At 38.3% G+C, this 20,619-nt stretch overlaps 1 protein-coding gene across 1 annotated transcript; it reads left to right on the top strand.

The window, feature by feature from the left end:
• The first annotated feature begins 3,444 nt into the window (after positions 1-3,444).
• On the top strand, positions 3,445-5,898 carry PCDHAC1 (protocadherin alpha subfamily C, 1). Its single transcript, XM_068979645.1, has one exon. It carries the CDS (start codon positions 3,445-3,447, stop codon positions 5,896-5,898), a length of 2,454 nt encoding a protein of 817 aa, XP_068835746.1.
• Positions 5,899-20,619: the final 14,721 nt, after the last annotated feature.

Below are 20,619 nucleotides of genomic sequence, written 5' to 3' on the forward strand. Positions count from 1 at the left end.
CAAAATTGAGTGATACAGATCTCTACCCTCAAACAATTCACACTCTGTTAGGCTTGATTTGAAACCTTCATAATGCAATATTATGGGATAAAAATTTGCTTAATGTGGTTGTGATGTCCAGTTTTTAAATTTACTTCCCATAAGTACAGAATATACTCCCAAAAGAATAATCTTAATTACTAAGAAAATCTTGAGTACAATAACATCTTACTGACAAACTCTGGTGGATATTCAGATCATTCTCCTGTTTGGCTTCAGGATCTCTAACATGAACTTATGCATTATGACTAGCAATCTCTTGAATTTACAGATTACAACCAAGTTTGGTGGGAGAGCTTTATAATAATAGTCTTTGCAATAGAACCCAAGCAGGAATCAGAACAATGTTTTTGCACAGAGTCCTCTTAAAGTTGCACTTGCACCTAATTAAAAGCTTGAAAATACTTGAATTAGGAGACACTATAGAAAATGCCAGGGGTACTCTTTCCACCCCCTTCTGATGTCTATGTCAGAAGCTTTCTCTATCTCCTTTCTACTTTAATAAAACTTCATTGCACACACAAAAAAAAAAGAAAATGCCATGTACTGGCAAAATGAAATATTAGAAAGGAAGGGTTCTGCTATAGAGAAGTTATGTTAATTCATGATTTTAACCTTAACTAGTAATATTATCAGAGAAGGCAATGGCAACCCACTCCAGTACTCTTTCCTGGAAACTCCCATGGACGGAGGAGCCTGGTAGGCTGCAGTCCATGGGGTCACTAAGAGTTGGACACAACTGAACGACTTCACTTTCATTTTTCACTTTTGTGCATTGGAGAAGGAAATGGCAACCCACCCCAGTGTTCTTGCCTTGAGAATCCCAGGGATGGGGGGAGCCTGGTGGGGTGCTGTCTATGGGGTCGCACAGAGTTGGACACGACTGAAATGACTTAGCAGCAGCAGCAGTAATATTATACATAAGAAAAAAAGTTTTAAGACTTTCTCATCTTCTGGATATCCAAATATTTAGATATCTAAATATTACTTTCCCACAAACTCTAGTTTATATCAGTTAACACTGAGTGTGTGCTGTTGCTTCAGTCGTGTCCGACTCTTTGTGACCCTATGGACTGTAGCCTGTTAGGCTTCTCTGTCTGAGATTCTCCAGGCAGGATTACTGGAATGGGTTGCCATGCCCTCTTCCAGGGGATCTTCTCGACCCCAGAGATTGAACCTGTGTCTGCTGCAGCTCCTGCATTGCAGGTGGATTCTTTACCACTGAGCCACCAAGGAAACCCAAGGGGAGGAGTGATATGTATTATTTTTCATTTTATAGTCCTTGATAGCAGAGGAGTAACTTTTGACATGCCACATTTCAATGATTACTTTATGACAGGCTTTGAGGCAGAATTATTTTAAAAACTGAAGTATAATAGAAGCATTTGTGCTTTGTTATAATTATCATATATATTAAATAAATAGGCAGCTCATAAATAAAATAAATAGGTAGCTCAGTGGTAAAAGAATCTGCCTGCCACTGCAGGGGAGGCAATTTCGATCCCTGGGTTGGGAAGATTCCCCTGGAGAAGGAAATGGTAATCCATTCAATATTCTTGTCTGGGAAATCCTATGGACAGAAGAGCCTGGTGGGTTATAGTCCATGGGGTCCTAAAGAGTCCGACACCACTTAGTGACTAAAACAACAAGAGGCAGCCCTACCCTCCTTCCTTGAAAGAAATAAGGGGTGGGTTTGTGATGGACAGAGGAGGTGATTGGTGTTTAGTGGCACAGTGAAGTTACCAATCACACTTAGTCTTAAAACCAGAAACCTGGAGGTGCCTATTTATCCCTGCCTGCCCCACCTACATTTTAAGTGACAGTTTAAAAAATTATTAGAGAAATATTCAGGCATACAGTAAAGTTGAGAGAATTGTGTAATTAACTCCATGTATCCAGTACTCAGCTTCAGTAATTAGCCGTATGTTTAGGCAGTTTTCTGACCAGTAAATATAATGCCCCGAGAGCTTCATTTCTTTATCTGTATTCAGCTTTTGTCTTTCAAATTTTGGTTCTTGGGGCTTTGGACACTGAAATTGTATTAAAAGAAGGATTTGAGTGAGGAATTTAGTGTTTAGTGTTTAAGCTTTTTCAGCTCTCCACCCTCTCAGGAGAAGCCACTGGTTATAGGGTGCTAGGTGGAATTTGGAAGTATTGTGGGCAAGAGCTGTTTTTCATAGAACAGATCACTGTCCCAATTTCCGTGCCGAAGACCGGCTAAAAACAAAGCTGGGGAACCGACCGGCATCAGGTCTGCTCTTACACCACTGTTTTCTGAATAAGAGCAAATTTACAGAACAGTTTCCTGGTCACTCTCTGGGGAGTATCTCAGTATATCCCCCTTCATTTTGTATGTCCAGGTCCAGTTTGGGGATGAGCTGTCAATCTTTCTGAGTTTCTAATGCTTGATATTGACTGGGTTCTAACCACTTTCCTCGCCCAGAGCTTGCAGAGCACTCCCCTTAGGGGCTCCTGGGGAAAGAAGAAAAGCTGCTGATTTGGAAAAAAAGAGGGAACGTTGAACCGGAATTGCGCTCGCCTAGTTTTGTGCCTTGAAAAGCGAGAGTGCCGGGGAATGATCCCCATATGCCCCTCGCTGGTTCACGCTATAGAAATCTTGGCGTCTGCGGGGATATAAGAAAGGGCAGGAGAGACTTAAACTCGCAGCGGAGAGGCTGAGAATCCAGCACGGAACGCACCATAGCACTTGGTTTGAGGGTTCCTGTTTCCTTAAGCCTAGAAGGCGTAGTGGTTCTTGGTCGTGGTCCCGCCTCCCAACGTGTAAGGTCCGGACGTTCCTCTCGGAATTCCTCCCTCTCTGCCGGCACTGTAGGGAGTCAGTGGGTCCGAGCGCCCGGGACCCGATGCTCGGCTCTCAAAATAGTCGTTGAGAGACGCCCAGCCGAGCTCAGCCCCAGTTTTAAGCCGTCTTCAGGTAGAGTTTGTAGACGTTAAGACTGAGGCGGTCAGGGCGTTGTCCTAGGAAACGCAGTTTAAGGGAAGATGTGTTAGTTTCTCGGAGCATCTCTTTGCCCCGCCCTGCGCTCGCTGCCTGGGCGCGGGGCGAGTTCCCAGTGGGCGGGGAACGGAGACCGCTCTTTCCGGAGCCCGGCGATTTTCCTCCCCTCTGCACCCCTAGGCGGCGCTGCGCTCCTCCGCTCCCGCAGGTCCGCTTTCCCAGACGGCTGCCGAACCTCCGGTCTAGCAAGCCTTGCTCTCAGCCGGCCGGTCCCGGGCAATTACCGCATTCGGAAGGCGAACGTCGGCTGCTTCTGCACCTCCAGCGGGCAGCGGCGGCCGACCGGCCCTCGGTTTTTTCCTTTTACCACGGCTCGCACTCTCCGGGAGTCCGGAGCCTGGTCCCGGGTCACCGCTGGTGGAGCGAGGACGCCGAGAGGGAGGGGGATGGTGGGCTGGAGGGCGGCGGTTCTATGTTTGTGGATTTCCTGCGGCTCTGTAGCGGGGCAGCTCGAATACTCAGCGTCGGAGGAGACCGAACGGGGCGTAGTCGTAGGCAGTGTTGCCCAGGACTTGAGGCTGTCAGCGGCCTCTCTGTCCTTGCGGAACTTTCGCTTCCTTTCCAGCCACGGCGAGACTTACTTCGGGGTTGATCTGGCCAGCGGAAGCTTGGTGGTCCGAGAGCCGGCGGACCGCGAACGGCTGTGCGGGGCCAAAGCTGTCTGCGTCCTGATCTATGAGCTTGTGCTCGAGGACCCGCTAGAGCTCCACAAGGTCCATGTTCACGTTCTGGACATCAACGACAACTCGCCTCACTTCCCTGCCGGCGACGTGCAATTCCATATTCCTGAGTTCCTTATGCCCGGAGCCCGCTTTACTCTCCCTAATGCCGAAGATGCCGACGAGGGAAGCAACGGGTTGCTAAGCTACAGCCTGAGCCCCAGCCGGCACTTTCGCCTGGACATGGGTTCGCGGGTCGACGGCAGCGAATTCCCAGAGCTGGTGTTGGAGAAAGCGTTGGATCAGGAGCAGCGTGCCACCCACCGGCTAGTGCTCACCGCTCGGGACGGCGGGCTGCCAGCGCGCTCCGGTGAGGTACAAGTCACCATCGTCGTGGTGGACACAAACGACAATGCACCTGTATTTGAGCGCTCAGTATACCGCACCAAGGTGCCAGAGACTGCACCCAATGGGACTGTGTTATTCCGAGTGCAAGCCTCGGACCCGGATGAAGGCTCCAATGGGGAAATCCGGTACTCCTTAAGCAATAGCACCCAAGCCAAACTGCGACACTACTTCCACGTGCACCCTAGAAATGGGGAAGTGCGGGTCGCTGCTTCGCTAGGTCCTCCTGAAACGCTGTTGGAGGCATACATTGAGGCAAGGGATGAAGGTGCATTCAGTCTAGCCAGCACCGCTAAACTGCTGGTGGAGGTGACTGATGTGAACGATCACGCCCCTGAGGTGAACCTTCTCACTCTCTACAGTCCCGTTTCCGAGGACGCCGCCACTGGCACAGTGATTGCTCTCCTTAGTGTAAGGGATGAAGACCTTGGTCTCAATGGTAAAGTCACCTGTAGCATGTACAGTGGAGGCCCCTTTAAGTTGAAGGCTTCTTTTGGCAGCTACTACAGCTTGCTGACTGATGGGCCGCTGGACCGGGAGCAAGTCAGTGAATACCAGGTTCTGATCACTGCCTCGGATGGTGGCTCACCTCCACTTAGCACTCTTAGGACACTGACTGTGTCAGTTGCTGATGTGAATGACAACACACCAAGTTTTCCTAAATCGAAACAGGAACTTTTTGTGGCTGAAAACAATGCCCCTGGGGCCTCCCTAGGACATGTGTTTGCCCAGGACCCAGATCTGGGGAAGAATGGCCTTGTCTTCTATGAGCTGTTGGATATTATCTCTGAAGGGCAGGCAGCCTCAAGCTTGGTGGCAGTAGATTCATTCAGTGGGGCCATCACTGCCAAAATTTCCTTTGACTTTGAACGGCTCAGGGGGTTTCACTTCCAAGTGGAAGCCCGGGATGGTGGCTTTCCTCCCAGAAGTGCAACAGTGACTGTGAACTTGTTTGTGGTAGATAGGAACGACAATGTTCCAGTCATCTTGTTTCCCTTGCCCAAAAATGGCTGTGTCCCAGTGGAAATCGTGCCCCGCTCTGCCAGAACAGGATACTTGATCACAAAAGTGGTAGCAGAAGATGCAGACAGTGGCTCCAATGCTTGGCTTTCCTACTACATCTTTCAGGCTTCTAACCCGAGCCTTTTCAGAATTTCAGCCAACGTGGGAGAGCTCCGTACTGCTCGTTTAGTTCTTCCCACTGATGCAGTTACACAGAAGGTGGTGGTGGTGGTTCAGGACCATGGAGACCCATCACTTTCCACCTCTGTCACATTGGGTGTGCTGTTGAGCAGCTCTGCCCCTCAGGTCCTTCCAGACTTTGAAGATGGCTGGGAAACAGGAGGGCGCCTTTCTGCCCAGAACCTGTACTTAACAATTGCCCTGGCCTGTATTTCCTTTTTATTTCTGGGGTGTTTACTTTTCTTTGTGTGTAGCAAGTTGAGCCAGAGTGCAGGTTGTTGCACTCAGAGCTGCTGTCACTCTCCAGAGGAGCTGAGGTATGGAAGCAAGGTGGCTTCGAATCCTTGCATGTCATCAGCCACAATAGATGTCACTACAGTTGAAAGACTTTCTCATACTTATCTCTATTGGGCCTCCCTGGGACTTGGTTACGATAACAGTTTGCTGTTGCACGGGGAATACACTGCTGCTGACCTGAGAAATCTGGCCTCTGGGGTAGAACTGAATGTACCAATATCCTGTATCCAGATTCGGAATAGGAAAGGGGATCATGCAAATGTCAATGCCATGGTAAGCATATTTTATGGAATTTGATTCCCTTGACCAGGAGATGGTCACTAGGTGTTTCTAAAATGTTTCTTATGAGTCTTTGGCAGCATGTAATCCATAGAATTGAACACTCCTGCTCAGCATCCCCTGTACTAAGGATTCTGGGAAGATTCAGGTGTTAAAAGAGATCATTTTTGGCCTCAAAGAGGTTACAGTTTATTTTTGAAAAACCAAGGTAAGAAATTCAAATCTATTAAAGAACAATTAAAGTAATACAGTATAAAGTTTTAAAATTGAAAAGAATAAACCACCAAAGTTTCTGGCACAGGTAATAAACAACCTGGGATGTCTTTGAATAATTCCTTTTATGAATTTCTTTAAGGAATTACTTGAAACAAATATCCTTTCATTAGAAAACATATTTTGAGCGACAGATATGTTTAAGGCATTCTGATACCTAAGTTGAGAATGAAAATTATGGAAGAGTCTTTGCATAATACAAACTTAATACCATGGATGATGAGACATTTACTCAAACCATAACAAATACATGATTTAAACATGATGATAACCTAAAACATGTAAAAATAAATTGTAACAGATATTCAAAGAAGGGAGAGAGAGAACATCTAGACAGGGAAGAGGGAATCAGAGAAGGTTTTGTGGTAGAGAAGGCAGTGAATTGGATTGTGAATGCTATACCATTTAATAAAATGCAGAGTATTCCCTAGGCTATATTTTACAATGATTACCACTTTGACAAAGTAGTCTTTTTTGATAATGATATTCCAAAACATAGATAATAGTTCCACACAGTATTTGTAAATATATAGAAATAATAAGCATGTCTCAGAACACTTATTTGTACTGACAGAAAGATGATACAGTTGGGTATAGGACTTGACAATCTTTTATTATGTGTTCTTATTGATGCATTTCACAAAGAAGACAGATGCGTAATTGCCATGTCAGAAACATTTGTGTGTTCAAGGTGCACTTCCCATTTAAAGTCCATTCAACTTGGATTTAATTTTCTTATTATTTTAGAAGCCAGTAAAATTTGAAATAAGTAAATACCATGTTAAGATGTAATGTCCCTAAGAAGGCTTCCCTCATAGCTCAGTCAGTAAAGAGTCTGCCTGCAATGCAGGAGACCCGGCTTTGATTCCTGGGTCAGGAAGATCCCTTGGAGAAGGAAATGGCAACCCACTACAGTATTCTTGGCTGGAGAGTCCCATATACAGAGGAGCCTGGCAGGTAGTCTGTGGGACTTGACAGTCTATGGGTTTGCAACAGTCGGACATGACTAAGCACATACAGCAGCAGCAGCAGCACCTAAGAAAGATTAAATTATTCGAATACTTCAGTTCATCTACAGTGGCCCTTGGTATTTCAAAACTTTCTAAGTGAAGTGGGAGCAATGGATTAGCAATTTCCCAGTATTTCTTTCCGACTTCTTATAGAGATCATGGATACAAGGGAGGAAGGTGTGCAGAAGTTAGGGAAGGGGAACATTTTACCATACCATTTCAGATAATAAGGGGGAAATTGGGTTATAAGTTACTCTACTTCAAATAATGATGTTAACCGCATCTTTATAATTTTGCATATTTAATATTTACAGCATGATACAATGGAATCCATTATATACTATATGATTAGTCAATACCTATTGATGAATAAATGATTCAATTTGTGAATCTATGAATTGAGTGGTAGAGAAAAATTTACTTTTTTACTTTATGTTTATATATAGCTGGCAGTTTAAAGGCCCTTTTCAAATACATTATTTCAATAACTATTTTCTTCCTTATGATATATAATCATGAAACAACACAATAGGGATTTTCTGGTCTAAAGCTAGCATGAACAACATCAATGCTGTTTTCTGGGGCTAAATACCAGTCCAGTTTCTGTAGATGACAAAGTGATTAGCAGGAATGCACATAATTACATTGTGAAATTTGCATGAATGAAAATTAAAGTGCAGCTAATTTTAAGGGAGAAAATTGGTGCACAGAATATTAGTATTTCAGGTATCAAAACACAATGTATAAACTCTCCTTCTATTAAGAGAATTCACCATTTCTTTCTTTTTTTCATTGCTTTCTATAACAAGGAGAGATAAGAATATCAGTAATGTCCATGAAGTTTGAGAATTAGGAATTGTTTGAGAGAAAAATTTTGGCTAGACTGCAAAGGAAACATAAGTAAGCATTAGGAAGATCAATGGATCTGAGAGTTAGAAGGAAAATTATCCACTTAGAAGGAAAGAATATAGCTAATAACAGAGGAATATGTCCCCTGTCACAGAGTGTTTAAACTTATGTGAGTGATAAAGTAACAGATATATACTATTTTGTCATGGAGGACTACTGTGCCATATCATCCATCCAGTTGAGCAATCTTTCCATCATCGTTGATATTTTGCTTTATCGATGGTTCACTGTTAATTTTTATGGGCTGGATATTTCCTTACATATAAAGAAAGTTTACTGTATAAAAACATGGACAAAAATAACTTCTATGAAGCTGGAGTATTTGTAATTCAACACAGGCATTTATCACTTACTTTTTCCTCGAAGTGCATATTGATCCAGTCTTTTGATGCTTTAGAAAAGAATGCTTGTCATGGTGTTCATTGAATGCCTTAAGAACAACTACAGAATTCTAGAAATAAGGTATTTCTTGCTTCAGTTTTAGAAATATCTATCTTTTGAAAAGCCTGCAATTTCATAATTTTAACTGTGTTCGAATCACACAGAATCATGTTGATGTATATGTACTTACATTTTGTTCTACTCTAAGCTCTTCTCTCTTATTTTAGAGTACATTAGTATAGTTTACAATACTAAAAAAAACAGCTTATGAAATTCGGGAAAAAAAGAAATTCAGGAAAACATTTTATCTGCATCTCTCCTTTGATAATATTTAACAGATATAAACAAAATTGACCTACTGTGCAACAGCTAAGCAATATGAGTCTCATGTCAATTTTTTTCTGTTAAGATTCTTGATAATTTAATTTTTTAGATGATATCTGTGACATATCTACTTCCTATTAAAAACTGCATTGGCAGTTTTTTAAAGATAGTAAATATTAGTGTCCCAAAAATGCACAACAGCATAAACTGACTTTATTAAAAATTTCACATGAAAATTATATTTTTAACATACCAGTCTAAATTAAACTAAACCAAATTAAAGCAACTCCTCTTTTGCCAGGATCTATGGGGCATAAGATATTTCCCCTTTGCAGTGTCATTTGTTAACAGGATGGTAGCCTATTTTTGGCTTTCTGGGTGTTTTTATTTGCTAACGTATATTCCCCAAGTAGACTTGCCCATAGGTTAACTGGATATTTCCTTATGTCTATTTTGACTTTGAAGCTGATAACCACACTTTGAAAAACTTTACAGTGCAGAATCTAAGGAAGCATGCAGGCTATATGAAATATGTTCAGATTCAAATATATGGAGACAGCACCATAGTATTCTTTGTATAATATGGAAACCTCAAACTAATGAAAAGGAGAGAAGAGCATCATAACTTGAATAGAAAAGAGAAAAGCAATGCTTTGGGGAGATGTATGAGTGGGAAAGTTTTGACAGCATGTATGATAATGTTAATGACCTATTGATTTTCATTGCCTTCAATATTTGCAGTAATATTTCAGTCTAAATACTCTTTAGCTGGGTTGGGATGAAAGTAGACTGAATTACTAAGAGGTTTTTATATTGCTCAAATGCGTATAATGTGAATATCAGAAATATCATTTGGCAGAATGTCAAATGAATATAGATCACAATCTAGGATTCTGACTAAAGCATGGGAAGTGAAGAATTTATTGGTAAGGATTATTCTTTAAAACCAAAACTTAATGATAAAGGTGGTTACTCACTTTGTTCCCAATTTTAATTGATGAGAAGAGAATGGGTCAAGATATAAATAAGTTACATGTCTCTTTTATACTGCATTTATGAAAAATAATTGGCAATAATAAGGCAAGGATACTGTAGTGGGTTGCCATTTCCTTCTCCAGGAGATCTTCCTGACCCAGGGATTGAACCCGGGTCTCCCATATTGTAGGCAGACACTTTACCATCTGAGCCACCAAGGAAGTCCCATGTGAAAAATAATTAGGATAAGAATTTCCTCCTCAATCTTAAAACACAGAAGGTCATTATGTATTCATCTGGGACTTGTCTTAGAATCTAGGGATGAATATGAGATCATGTAGTCTTCTGTGCTGCAGAGAAAGAGAAAAGCCTTTCTGTCCCAACTCAAATTGTTGGCTGTTCATAGAGCCATCTGATTGCCATGTACACATACACTATTTTCATAACTGAACTCTATTGACATACCTCAAAAACGTACTCTCTGAATTCAGGTACATTATGCTTACTCTTTGGAATCTTTAAGCAAAGATTACAGCTGTTTTGTTTAGAATCAAAATGATGTTCTTATAAAATGAAAACAACCAATAAAGACATCTTAATAATGTATTCATCACTTGAGATTGGCATGTCATTTTCCTTTCTTTTAAGGATTTGCTATCAAGGTTATGCTGGCCTAATTAAACAAGTTGGAAGTGTTTTTCTTTTTTCCTCTCCTTTCTTTCTAGTCTCTGGTCATGTTAAGATTGGTGACATATCTTTCTCAAATACTTCATAGAATTCACTAAGGATATTCTCTGGGCCTTAAGTTTTCTTTGTAAGAAAGTTTTAAATCATGAAATCACGTTTCTTTACTATAAAAGAAATATTAGTAATTTTATTCTTCTTGTTTCATTTCTATAAATTCTCTTTTCCAGAAATACATTAATTTTAGCTAAATTTTCAAATATTTAAGCTAAAATATACACTAAATATGGCATAAAGTTTTTTTTATAATGTCCTCTTTGTAATCTTTTAACATTTACAGGATCTGTAGTGATATTCTTCTTTCCAATCCTAATGTTACTGTCAGCTCTCATTTTTCCTGGTTAGACTTGGCAGTCACTTATTATAATAGCCTTTTCAAGGACTAACTAAGTTTTGGAGATTCTCTTTCTTGTATATTTTCTTTCTATTTCATTGACTTCTGCTCTTAACATTATTTACCTTCTCATATTTCTTTATAATCAGTTTGCTATTTGATTTCTAGCTTTTTGTTTTTCAGGTTTTGTTGTTTCTAATGTATGGATTTATGAATTTAAAGCCCCAAAATTTCCACTTAGTACTAGCTGATTCATGTAAATCTTATTTTTAAAATGTTATTTGAAGTATGACATACATAAAAGTTCATATATCATATATTAGCATACATAAAAGTTCATATATCATACATGTACAGCTTGCTGAATAATCAAAGCCAACACAATCATGTGATCACCATGAAGATAAGGAAGTAGAAGAGCATTACCAGCACCCCAAGCCCCCCTCAGCCTCCTCTATCATTGGGCTTCCCTGGTGGCTCAGACAGTAAAGAATCCGCCTGCAATGCAGGAGACCTAGGTTTGATCCCTGGGTTGGGAAGATCCCGGGATAAGGGAATGGCTACCCCCTCCAGTATTCTTGCCCAGAGAATTCCATAAACTGAGGAGCCTGGTGGTTTATAGTCCATGGGGGTTGCAAAGAGTTGGACATGACTGAACCACTAATACCTCATTACTCTCATCTGAAAATATCACTATTGTAATGAGTTTCAATGTCATAAAAATAGGATCATATAGTATTCTTATGGTTTTGTGTCTGGCTAATTTAATTCAGTATTATACATGTGACATTCATCTGGCCTGCTGTGTGTAGCAAGAATCCATCCATTAAACTGCTGTTTATCATGTTGTATGAGTATATCACAATTTATTTATCCATTTTTCTGTTGATGGACATTTTTTCAAGTTTATTTTTGCTATTAGAGACAATTCTGCTATGGATATTTTCCCTATGTCTTTTGGTGCACATGTTAGCATAGCATTTCTGTTAACAGTGTATCTAGTAGTAAAAATTGCTTGTTTTTGTAGTATGAGTGTTCTCAACTTTAATAGATACTGCCAGTGGTTTCCCAAATTAGTTGTTTCAAGTTATTCTCCCACCAGCTTAAGAGTTTTAAGTTACTCCACACAGTTACTCCACATTCTTGAATAATTAGTATTACTAGTATTACCAGCCTTTTACATTTTCATCATTATAGTGGTATGTACTCATATCTCATTTTTAAAATTTAAACTCTAGATTTGAGCTAGGTTTCTTTTTTTCATGTAGTAAGTGAATATGGAAAGTCTACAAGGTGAATCTTAAAGTGCTTAGACCATTTGTCCCTTCCTTCCACTATATACTTTTAAAATCAGGTTTATTGGTTGTTTGGGGAAGGCAATGGTAACCCACTTATGTATTCTTGCCTGGGAAATCCCATGGATAGAGGAGCCTGGAAGACTACAATCCATGGGGTCGTAAAGAGTCAGACATGACTTAATGACTAAACAACAACAACAACAATTGGTTGTTTGGGAAATGTTGGCTCTCTGAGTTATACAGATCTTCCAAATGTGGATACATTTTATTATGCAATAAAAATGATATTTATCAATACCACCATTGCTCTCATCAGATGGTCTTTTATTATTGGGAAGCTACAGGCTCACCATGGTAGAGGAAAGTTTTCCAAAATTATAACTGTCACTCAAAATCTTAAATTTTAGTATTTGCAACAAATGCTATCATTCATTTTCCTTGCAGTGAGGGATTCATTTCATTCATTTTTAAGAGAATGTCTGCTCTCTGGTGTTATAAATACCCAGATTCATTTTGTAAATTTCCTGCCTCGGACCTGGAATCAACCATTCCCCAAGGATCCTTCAATTCTTTTTTGTGGGAGATATTATTCAGACATATAATCTGGGTGGTAGGTGTGCTCATTCCTACAGGAATGAGTCAACGTTTCTAGGTATTTTCAGTTACTGAACTAAGGGATATGTATTTTTTTAAAAGTAAAATCACAAATTCATACTAATCTTTCCAATTCAAGTTAAGGTTTTTAGTTAATTTCATTACTCTTACATTTGTATCTCCTTTCTCTCACCATAAAAATCTTAGTGTTCATTTATATCAACATAATTACTAATTTATTACAACACACTACTCAAAGAACAGACTCAGAAAACAGTACCAGCACTACACCAACAATGTGGTTACAGTAACAGTTTAATGTTTTTGCCATTCTTTTCATTTGTAGGCTGCATTTTACTAGGCTTGTACAAATTGTTGTTTAGTTGCTAAGTTGTGTCCAACTCTTTTGCGACCCCATGGACTGTAGCCTCTGTCCATGAGATTTCCCAGGCAAGAATAGTGGAGTGGTTTGCCATTTCCTTCTCCAGGGGATCCTCTCTACCTAGGGATCAGACCCATGTCTCCTGCATTGGCAGGCAGATTCTTTACCACTGAGCCATCAAGGAAGCCTCTTGTATAAACTGTCATGTTTTAAAGTATCTTGGAATAGTTCATCTCTGTGTAGTTAAGCCACAAGCTACATAGAGTTAGATTCATTTGTTTGAAATTGCTTTCAAAATTAGGGCTTTTTAAGATTAAGTATTTTTGAACCACCTTTGTCCAATTCCCCCTCTTCCCTACCCCTACCTCTGGTAATCACAAATCTGATCTCTTTTTCTATGAGTTTGTTTTTGAAGTATAATTAACCTACAGCACTGTTTTAATTCCTGGTGTACAACATAGTGACTTGATATTTCTATATGTTATGAAATGGTCACCATAATAAGTCTAGTTACCATTTGTCCCCATACAAAGGTATTATATTATTACTGACTGTGTTTCCCATAGTGTACATTTTTTTGCCTGTGACTCATTTATTCTGTATAGCTGAAAGTTTGTACCTCCTAATTTCCCTTAATTTACCTGGTTTACTCATCTCCCACCCTCCTCCCTTCTGGCAACCACTTGTTTCTTCTCTATATCTGTGATTTTGATTCTATTTTGTTTATTCATTGTTTTTTTTTTATATTTGTTTTTCAAATGTAAGTGGAATCATGCAGTTTTTGTTGTTGTCTGACATATTTCACTTAGCATAACAACCTCACTATCCACCCAGATTGTCATGAATGGCAAGATTTTATTCTTTTCTATGACTAATATTCCATTATATATGTGTACACACACACCACATCTTCTTTATTCATTCATCTATTGGTGGACACTTAGGTTGCTTCCATATCTTGGATATTAATAGTGATCAATGCCGCAATGAACATAGGGGGTCCATATATCTTTTCAAATTAGTGTTTTCATTTTCTTTAGAAAAGTGTCCAGAAGTGGAATTGTTGGATTATATGGTAGTTCTGTTTTTAATCTTTTGAGGAAACATCATACTGTTTTCCATAATGGTACACCAATTTACATTCCTATGAACAGTGCATCAGGGTTCAATTTTCTTCACATGCTTGTGAATACTTCTTTCTTATTTGCTGTCTTTTTAATAATAGTCATTCTGACAAGTATGAGGTGATATCTCAGTGTGGTTTTGATTTGCATTTCCCTGCTGATTAGTGATTTTGAACATCTTTTCTTGTATCTGTTGGCCATCTTCATGTCTTCTTTGGAAAAACACCTATTCAGATCCTCTGCCCATTTTTTAATCAGGTCATTTTTTGGATATTGAGTTATATGTGTTCTTTTTGTATTTTGGATATTAGTCACTTATTGGATATATCATTTGCAAATATTAATATCTTCTCCCATTCAGTAGGTGACTTTTTCATTTTGTCAGTAGATTCCTTTCCTGTGCAAAATGTTTTTAGTTTGGTGTCGTCCCATTTGTTTATTTTTGCTTTATTCATTTCATCTAGATTGTCTATTTTATTTACATATAATTGTTCATAGCAGTCTCTTGTGATTCTTTGTATTTCTGATATCAGTTGTCACTTTTTTTTCATTTCTGATTTTATTTATTTGGCTCCTCTCTTTTTCTTGATGATTCTAGCTAAACGTTTATCAATTTTGTTTATCTTTTCAAAGAGCTAGCTCTTAGTTTCATTCATCTTTCCTTTTTTTTTTAGACTCTATTCTATTTATTTCTTCTCTGGTCTTTATGATTTCTTTCCTTCTGCTAACTTTGGGTCTTGTTTGTTATTCTTTTATAGTTCCTTTCAGTGTAAGGTTAGGTTTTATTTGAAATTTTTCTTGTTTTCTGAGGTAGGCTTGTATCTCTGTAGAGTTCCCTTTTAGAACTGCTTTTGCTGTGTCCCTTAGATTTTTAGATCACAGTTTCTGTTTTTATTTGTCTCCAGATATTGGTTGATTTAATAGTAACAAACCAATCTTGCATTCTTAGCATAAATGTAGGTCTGTTGTGATGTATTATTCTTTTTATATCACTAGATTTAGTTTCTTAACATTTTGCTTAGAATTTTAAAAATGTGTATACGATAGAAATTGACTTGTAATCTTTCATTCTTATAAAGTTTTTGTCAGGTTTTGGTATCAAAACTATGCTGGTCTCATATAGTAAACTGAGAGGTATTACCTTTTTTCCAGTTCTTTGGAAACTTTGTGTATGTAAATCAGTGGTTTCTTTCCCTCCTGTAAACATTTGGAAGAATTCAGAATGAAGCCTTTTTGGACTAGCATTCTCTGCATTAAAGTTTTTAATTATAAATAAATATCTGTTATAGATATGAAACTATACAGATCTTCTGTTTCTAGTTATAACAATTGCTTCATTGTGTTTTTCAATAATTTTGTGCATTCAAATAAATGTGAAAATACATTTATAGAGTGTGGGCTTAATGCTATTTTATAATATTTCTTCTTATTATTTTGAAATCATAGGAACCATATGTTTCTTTTTGTATTGCTAGTGTGGTATTTTTTATTTCTCTTTTTTTTGGATAAGCTTTGCCGTAGATGTGTTGGTTTTATTAGGCTTTTCAGTGAGCCATATTTTGACTGCCAGAAAATAAAAAGAAAACATTACCTTTAAATGAGCGCTAGGAAGATGGACAACTGAAGTCTCAATGGAAAAATAAAAGACAGAAAACAATGAAATGACATCTTCAAGGGATTTAAGAAAACCTGAAAAACCTAGAATTTTATACCCAGCAAAAATATCCTTGAAAACCAATACAATATTGTAAAGTAATTAACCTCCAATTAAAATAAATATATATTAAAAAAAGAAGTAAATAAAAATATTTTCAAATGAAACAAAGTTGAGGAAATGCATCCCAATCAGATCTGCACTGAGGGAAATAGTAAGTGATTTCTTTATGGGAAGTTTTCCTAATTAGAAGCTCAGAAATATAGGAAGGAAGGAAGGGGAAAAAGAGGGAAGAAGAGGAAGTAAATATTAACTGACTAAAACAATAATAATGCACAGTAGAATTTAAAATATAAGAAGAACTAAAATATATGAGGACAACAACAAAAATATGGAAAGAGGTAAATGGAATTAAAAGGGTTTAAGGCCATTACATTGTCCTGAAAGTAGTGAAAGTAAAAATTATATTAGACTTTAATAAGTCCAGGATGAATGTTGTATTTTCTAAGAAAATCCATTTAAGATAGTAAAGAAAAGTAGACAATAAGTTAGTAGCAGAGAGAAGATGGATAAAAATATACTTAATTAGTCCAAACGAAGGCTAGAAGTAGGGGAAAGGCAAATTAGATAAATACAAGTAGAGATTAAAATCCAGGTATATCAGTAGTTACATTAGATGTAGATAGACTAAACATTCCAATTTTAAAAATGGTCATACTGGTTAGAAATTATACTCCCATATGTCAGTTATCAGAGATACACTTTTACAAAAAGGATAAAAAAAAAGTGGGAAGTAAAAGAATGGAAAGAGACATACCGTGTAAACACTTATCAAAAGGAAACTGTATAGCTAACTCTAAGGTATCACTTATAGTGGACCTGAAGGCAAGAAGCCTTATAGATATAAATAGGGGCATTCAGTTCAGTTCAGTCACTCAGTTATGTCCAACTCTTTGCGACCCCATGAATCGCAGCACACCAGGCCTCCCTGTCCATCACCAACTCCCAGAGTTCACTCAGACTCACGCCCATCGAGTCAGTGATGCCATCCAGCCATCTCATCCTCTGTTGTCCCCTTCTCCTGCCCCCAATCCCTCCCAGCATCAGTCTTTTCCAATGAGTCAACTCTTCTCATGAGGTGGCCAAAGTACTGGAGTTTCCACTTTAGCATCATTCCTTCCAAAGAAATCCCAGGGCTGATCTCCTTCAGAATGGACTGGTTGGATCTCCTTGCAGTCCAACAGACTCTCAAGAGTCTTCTCCAACACCACAGTTCAAAAGCGTCAATTCTTCGGCTCTCTGCCTTCTTCACAGTCCAACTCTCACATACATACATGACCACAGGAGAAACCATAGCCTTGACTAGACGGACCTTAGTCGGCAAAGTCAAGTCTCTGCTTTTGAATATGCTATCTAGGTTGGTCGTAACTTTTCTTCCAAGGAGTAAGCGTCTTTTAATTTCATGGCTGCAGTCACCATCTGCAGTGATTTTGGAGCCCCCCAAAATGAAGTCTGACACTATTTCCCCATCTATTTCCCATGAAGTGATGGGGCATTATGTAATAATAAAAGGGTTAGTCCATTAGGAAGATAAAACAATCATAAAATTTAATGTGTTGATAACATCATGTTTAAGTACCTTAAGCAAAAACAATTAAACTTTAAGGAGAAATAGAGAAATCTATAACCAGAATGGGAAATTTTAACATACTTTGTTCAGAAACAGAGTAAGGAGACAAAAAAAAACAAACAAAAAAAAACAAAAAAATACAACAATGAGGATACAGAGAATTTGAATAAGAGGGTTAACGAGCATACAAAACCACCCAGTAACTGCAGAATGAAAAGTCTTTAAAATACACATGAGCATGTGGTGCAGGTAAGAAAATTAAGTGTAATCTGGACCATAAAAGAAATCTCAATGAATCCATGACAAGTTTTCATGCATGCATGCTTAGTTGCTCAGTCGTGTCTGACAGTATGTCAGGCTGTGAATGGTTGATTTTTGTAAATGTTCACGAATGTCTGTGTTTATGAAAGGGGTAATATTATGAAATTGCCTGTAAAAGTACTCTGTATATGTCTGTTAAGTCTTTTGCCAGTTGTGTTGTTCAAATATTCTGCATTCTTTTTTACTCTCTTTATTTGCTTACTTTATGTGACTGAAAAAGTTATGTTAAAATGTCTCATTGTAAATGAACTGTTTATTTCTTCTTGGATTTTTGTCACATTTTTACTTCATATATTTTGAGGCTTTTTATTTTATTTAGATACTTAACCCAATTTAGATTTGTAATATTTTCCTGTTAAGTGGAAACTTCTAACATTATGAAATAACTCTCTATCTCTACTTCTGTTGGTAATGAACTGTTTTAGTTGTTGTTTGCCTATGATGTCATTCTTGATAGATATTTTTCCTTGGGTATAGAATTCTAGGTAAGCATTTCCTTCACTTTGGCATATTAAATTTATCACCTACTTTTTGGGTTTCACTGTTGTCTTATTGTGCTCTTTTGTGAGTAATTTCTTATTATTTTTCTTTCAGTTTTGCTAATTTTGTCTTCTTTTGTGCCTAATATTCTACTAGAAGTGTCCCTTGAATTTTATTTTTAGTTATTCTGTTTTTCATTTAAAAATTCTAATATTATTGTTCATATCTGCTGGGTTATTTTAAATTTATTTTACATCTCTGAAAAGATTTTCAAACTTGCTTTTTATTTCTTTAAATATATTAAATCTCTAATATTTCTACAGTCTGCATTCTGAAAGTATGTTTCTGCTGAGTGCTGCATCAAATAGTTTTTTATCACAGCTCCATATTTCCATGTGTTCCAGATTTCCCCTGACTTCTGATGGTCATTACCCTGACAATAATATTTCTTAGGATATCCTGAGATCTTGTATGAAAGTACCTTCAAGATAGATTTTTATTTACATCTGCCAGTGTCTGAGGGGCTTCACAGGTGGCTCAGGCATTAAGAATCTGTCTGCAATGGAGGAAATGCAGGAGATACTGGTTTAATCCTTAGGTCAGGAAAATCTCCTGGGGAAGAGTATGGCAACCCACTCCAGTTTTCTTGCCTGGAGAATCCTATGGACAGAGGAGCCTGGCAGGCTACAGTCCAGTCCATGGGGTCACAGAGAGTCATACACTACTGAAGTGACTGAACACACACATGCCAGTGTCTGAATAATACTAGTTGTATGCTACCTTACGTTCAAGATTTGAGGATCTTTGGAGGCTTAGGCTCTATGTATACCCAGCTGAAAATCTACAGGATATCCAGTGTCCAACCACAACCTTGTAAGTTTTTTTTTCCTTTCCTGTTTTCCTTCTGTTTTGGTTGGCTCCAAGTGAAATTTCCCAGCAGTGGATAGGTTTAGTTTTGTTACACCATCTCCTGGAGGGTATGGTCCTTGGGTTCCAGATTACTGTAGTTTGGAGATCCTATAAGATTGCTCTTCTTATGTACTTTCTGGTCCTTAATTTCTGTCTTCCTTATCCTACAAATTATCTGGATTTACAACCAAGTTTATGTTGGAAGATGCTTTCAAAACAAAAAGCAAGTTCAAAATTCTGCTCACCTCTCTGGGTTTAAGTTTCCTCCTGACTTAGTCTTAGCAGTTCTCACTCTTATCAGATTTTCAGTGCTTTTAAGATAATTGTTTTAATATTTTATCTAGAATATTTACTTGCTTTCAGTAAGATGGCTGCTCTGAATAATTTAAGCTTCCATTACCCAGGATTCCCTAGTATACAATTTTATCACCAGGATATTAGCATCTAAGTAGTATTGAAATGTTTTATTGTTGTGAAGTTGCTCAGTCATGTCCGACTCTTTGCAACCCCACGGACTGTAGCCTGCCAGGCTCCTCCGTCCATGGGATTTTCCAGGCAAGAATACTGGAGTGGGTTGCCATTTCCTTCTCCAGAGGATCTTCCTGACCCAGGGATCAAACCTGGGTCTCCCGCTTTTTAGGCAGATGCTTTTACTGTCTGAGCCAACAGGGAAGTCAATGTTTTATAGGGGGATTTAAATCTTTTATTACTATTTTGGACTTCCCAGGTGGTGCTAGTGGTAAAGAACCAGCAATTACTGATTTTGGTGAAAAAAGTAATTTGTACATTAGATCTACTATGAACCAAGAGAGCACATGCTTTCACTTAAAATATTCAGACAATAACCTATTGTCTGAAAAAGAACACACACACACACACACACACACACACATTACATCTATGTAACTGAATCACTGTGCTGTATACCTGACACTAACATGACATTGTAAATCAACCATATTTCAATAAAAAGCAAACAAAAACATTCAGATAATCAAATTTTATTGAAGGTGGTACTTGTGACTTTGCTTGACATACAATTTCCATATTTCTTTATTCTAGTCACTCCATCTGACATACTTTTTAAAGCATGAGACACTCAAAATGTCGAGACAGATAAGATATAATCCATAATAGTGAAATATATCTCAACAATAAATAGGTAAACCATCAATTATAATACAAACAGATTAGACCAACAATGAAACAAATACATGCTACCCTGGAATGCAGAGGGAAAGCAACTAACTTAGTATGTTGTTTGGTTGAGGGTGGGGACATGTAGAGAGATCTTCCCATGTAAGATATTGCTATAGTAGAGGATTAATGGATGATTTGGGGAGCAAGGAGGTAGATTTGTGAATGAGTATTTCAGGCAGAGCAAAATCCATAAAGCC

The sequence above is a fragment of the Capricornis sumatraensis genome, chromosome 9 (genome assembly GCF_032405125.1).
Source record: "Capricornis sumatraensis isolate serow.1 chromosome 9, serow.2, whole genome shotgun sequence".
NCBI lineage: Eukaryota > Metazoa > Chordata > Mammalia > Artiodactyla > Bovidae > Capricornis > Capricornis sumatraensis.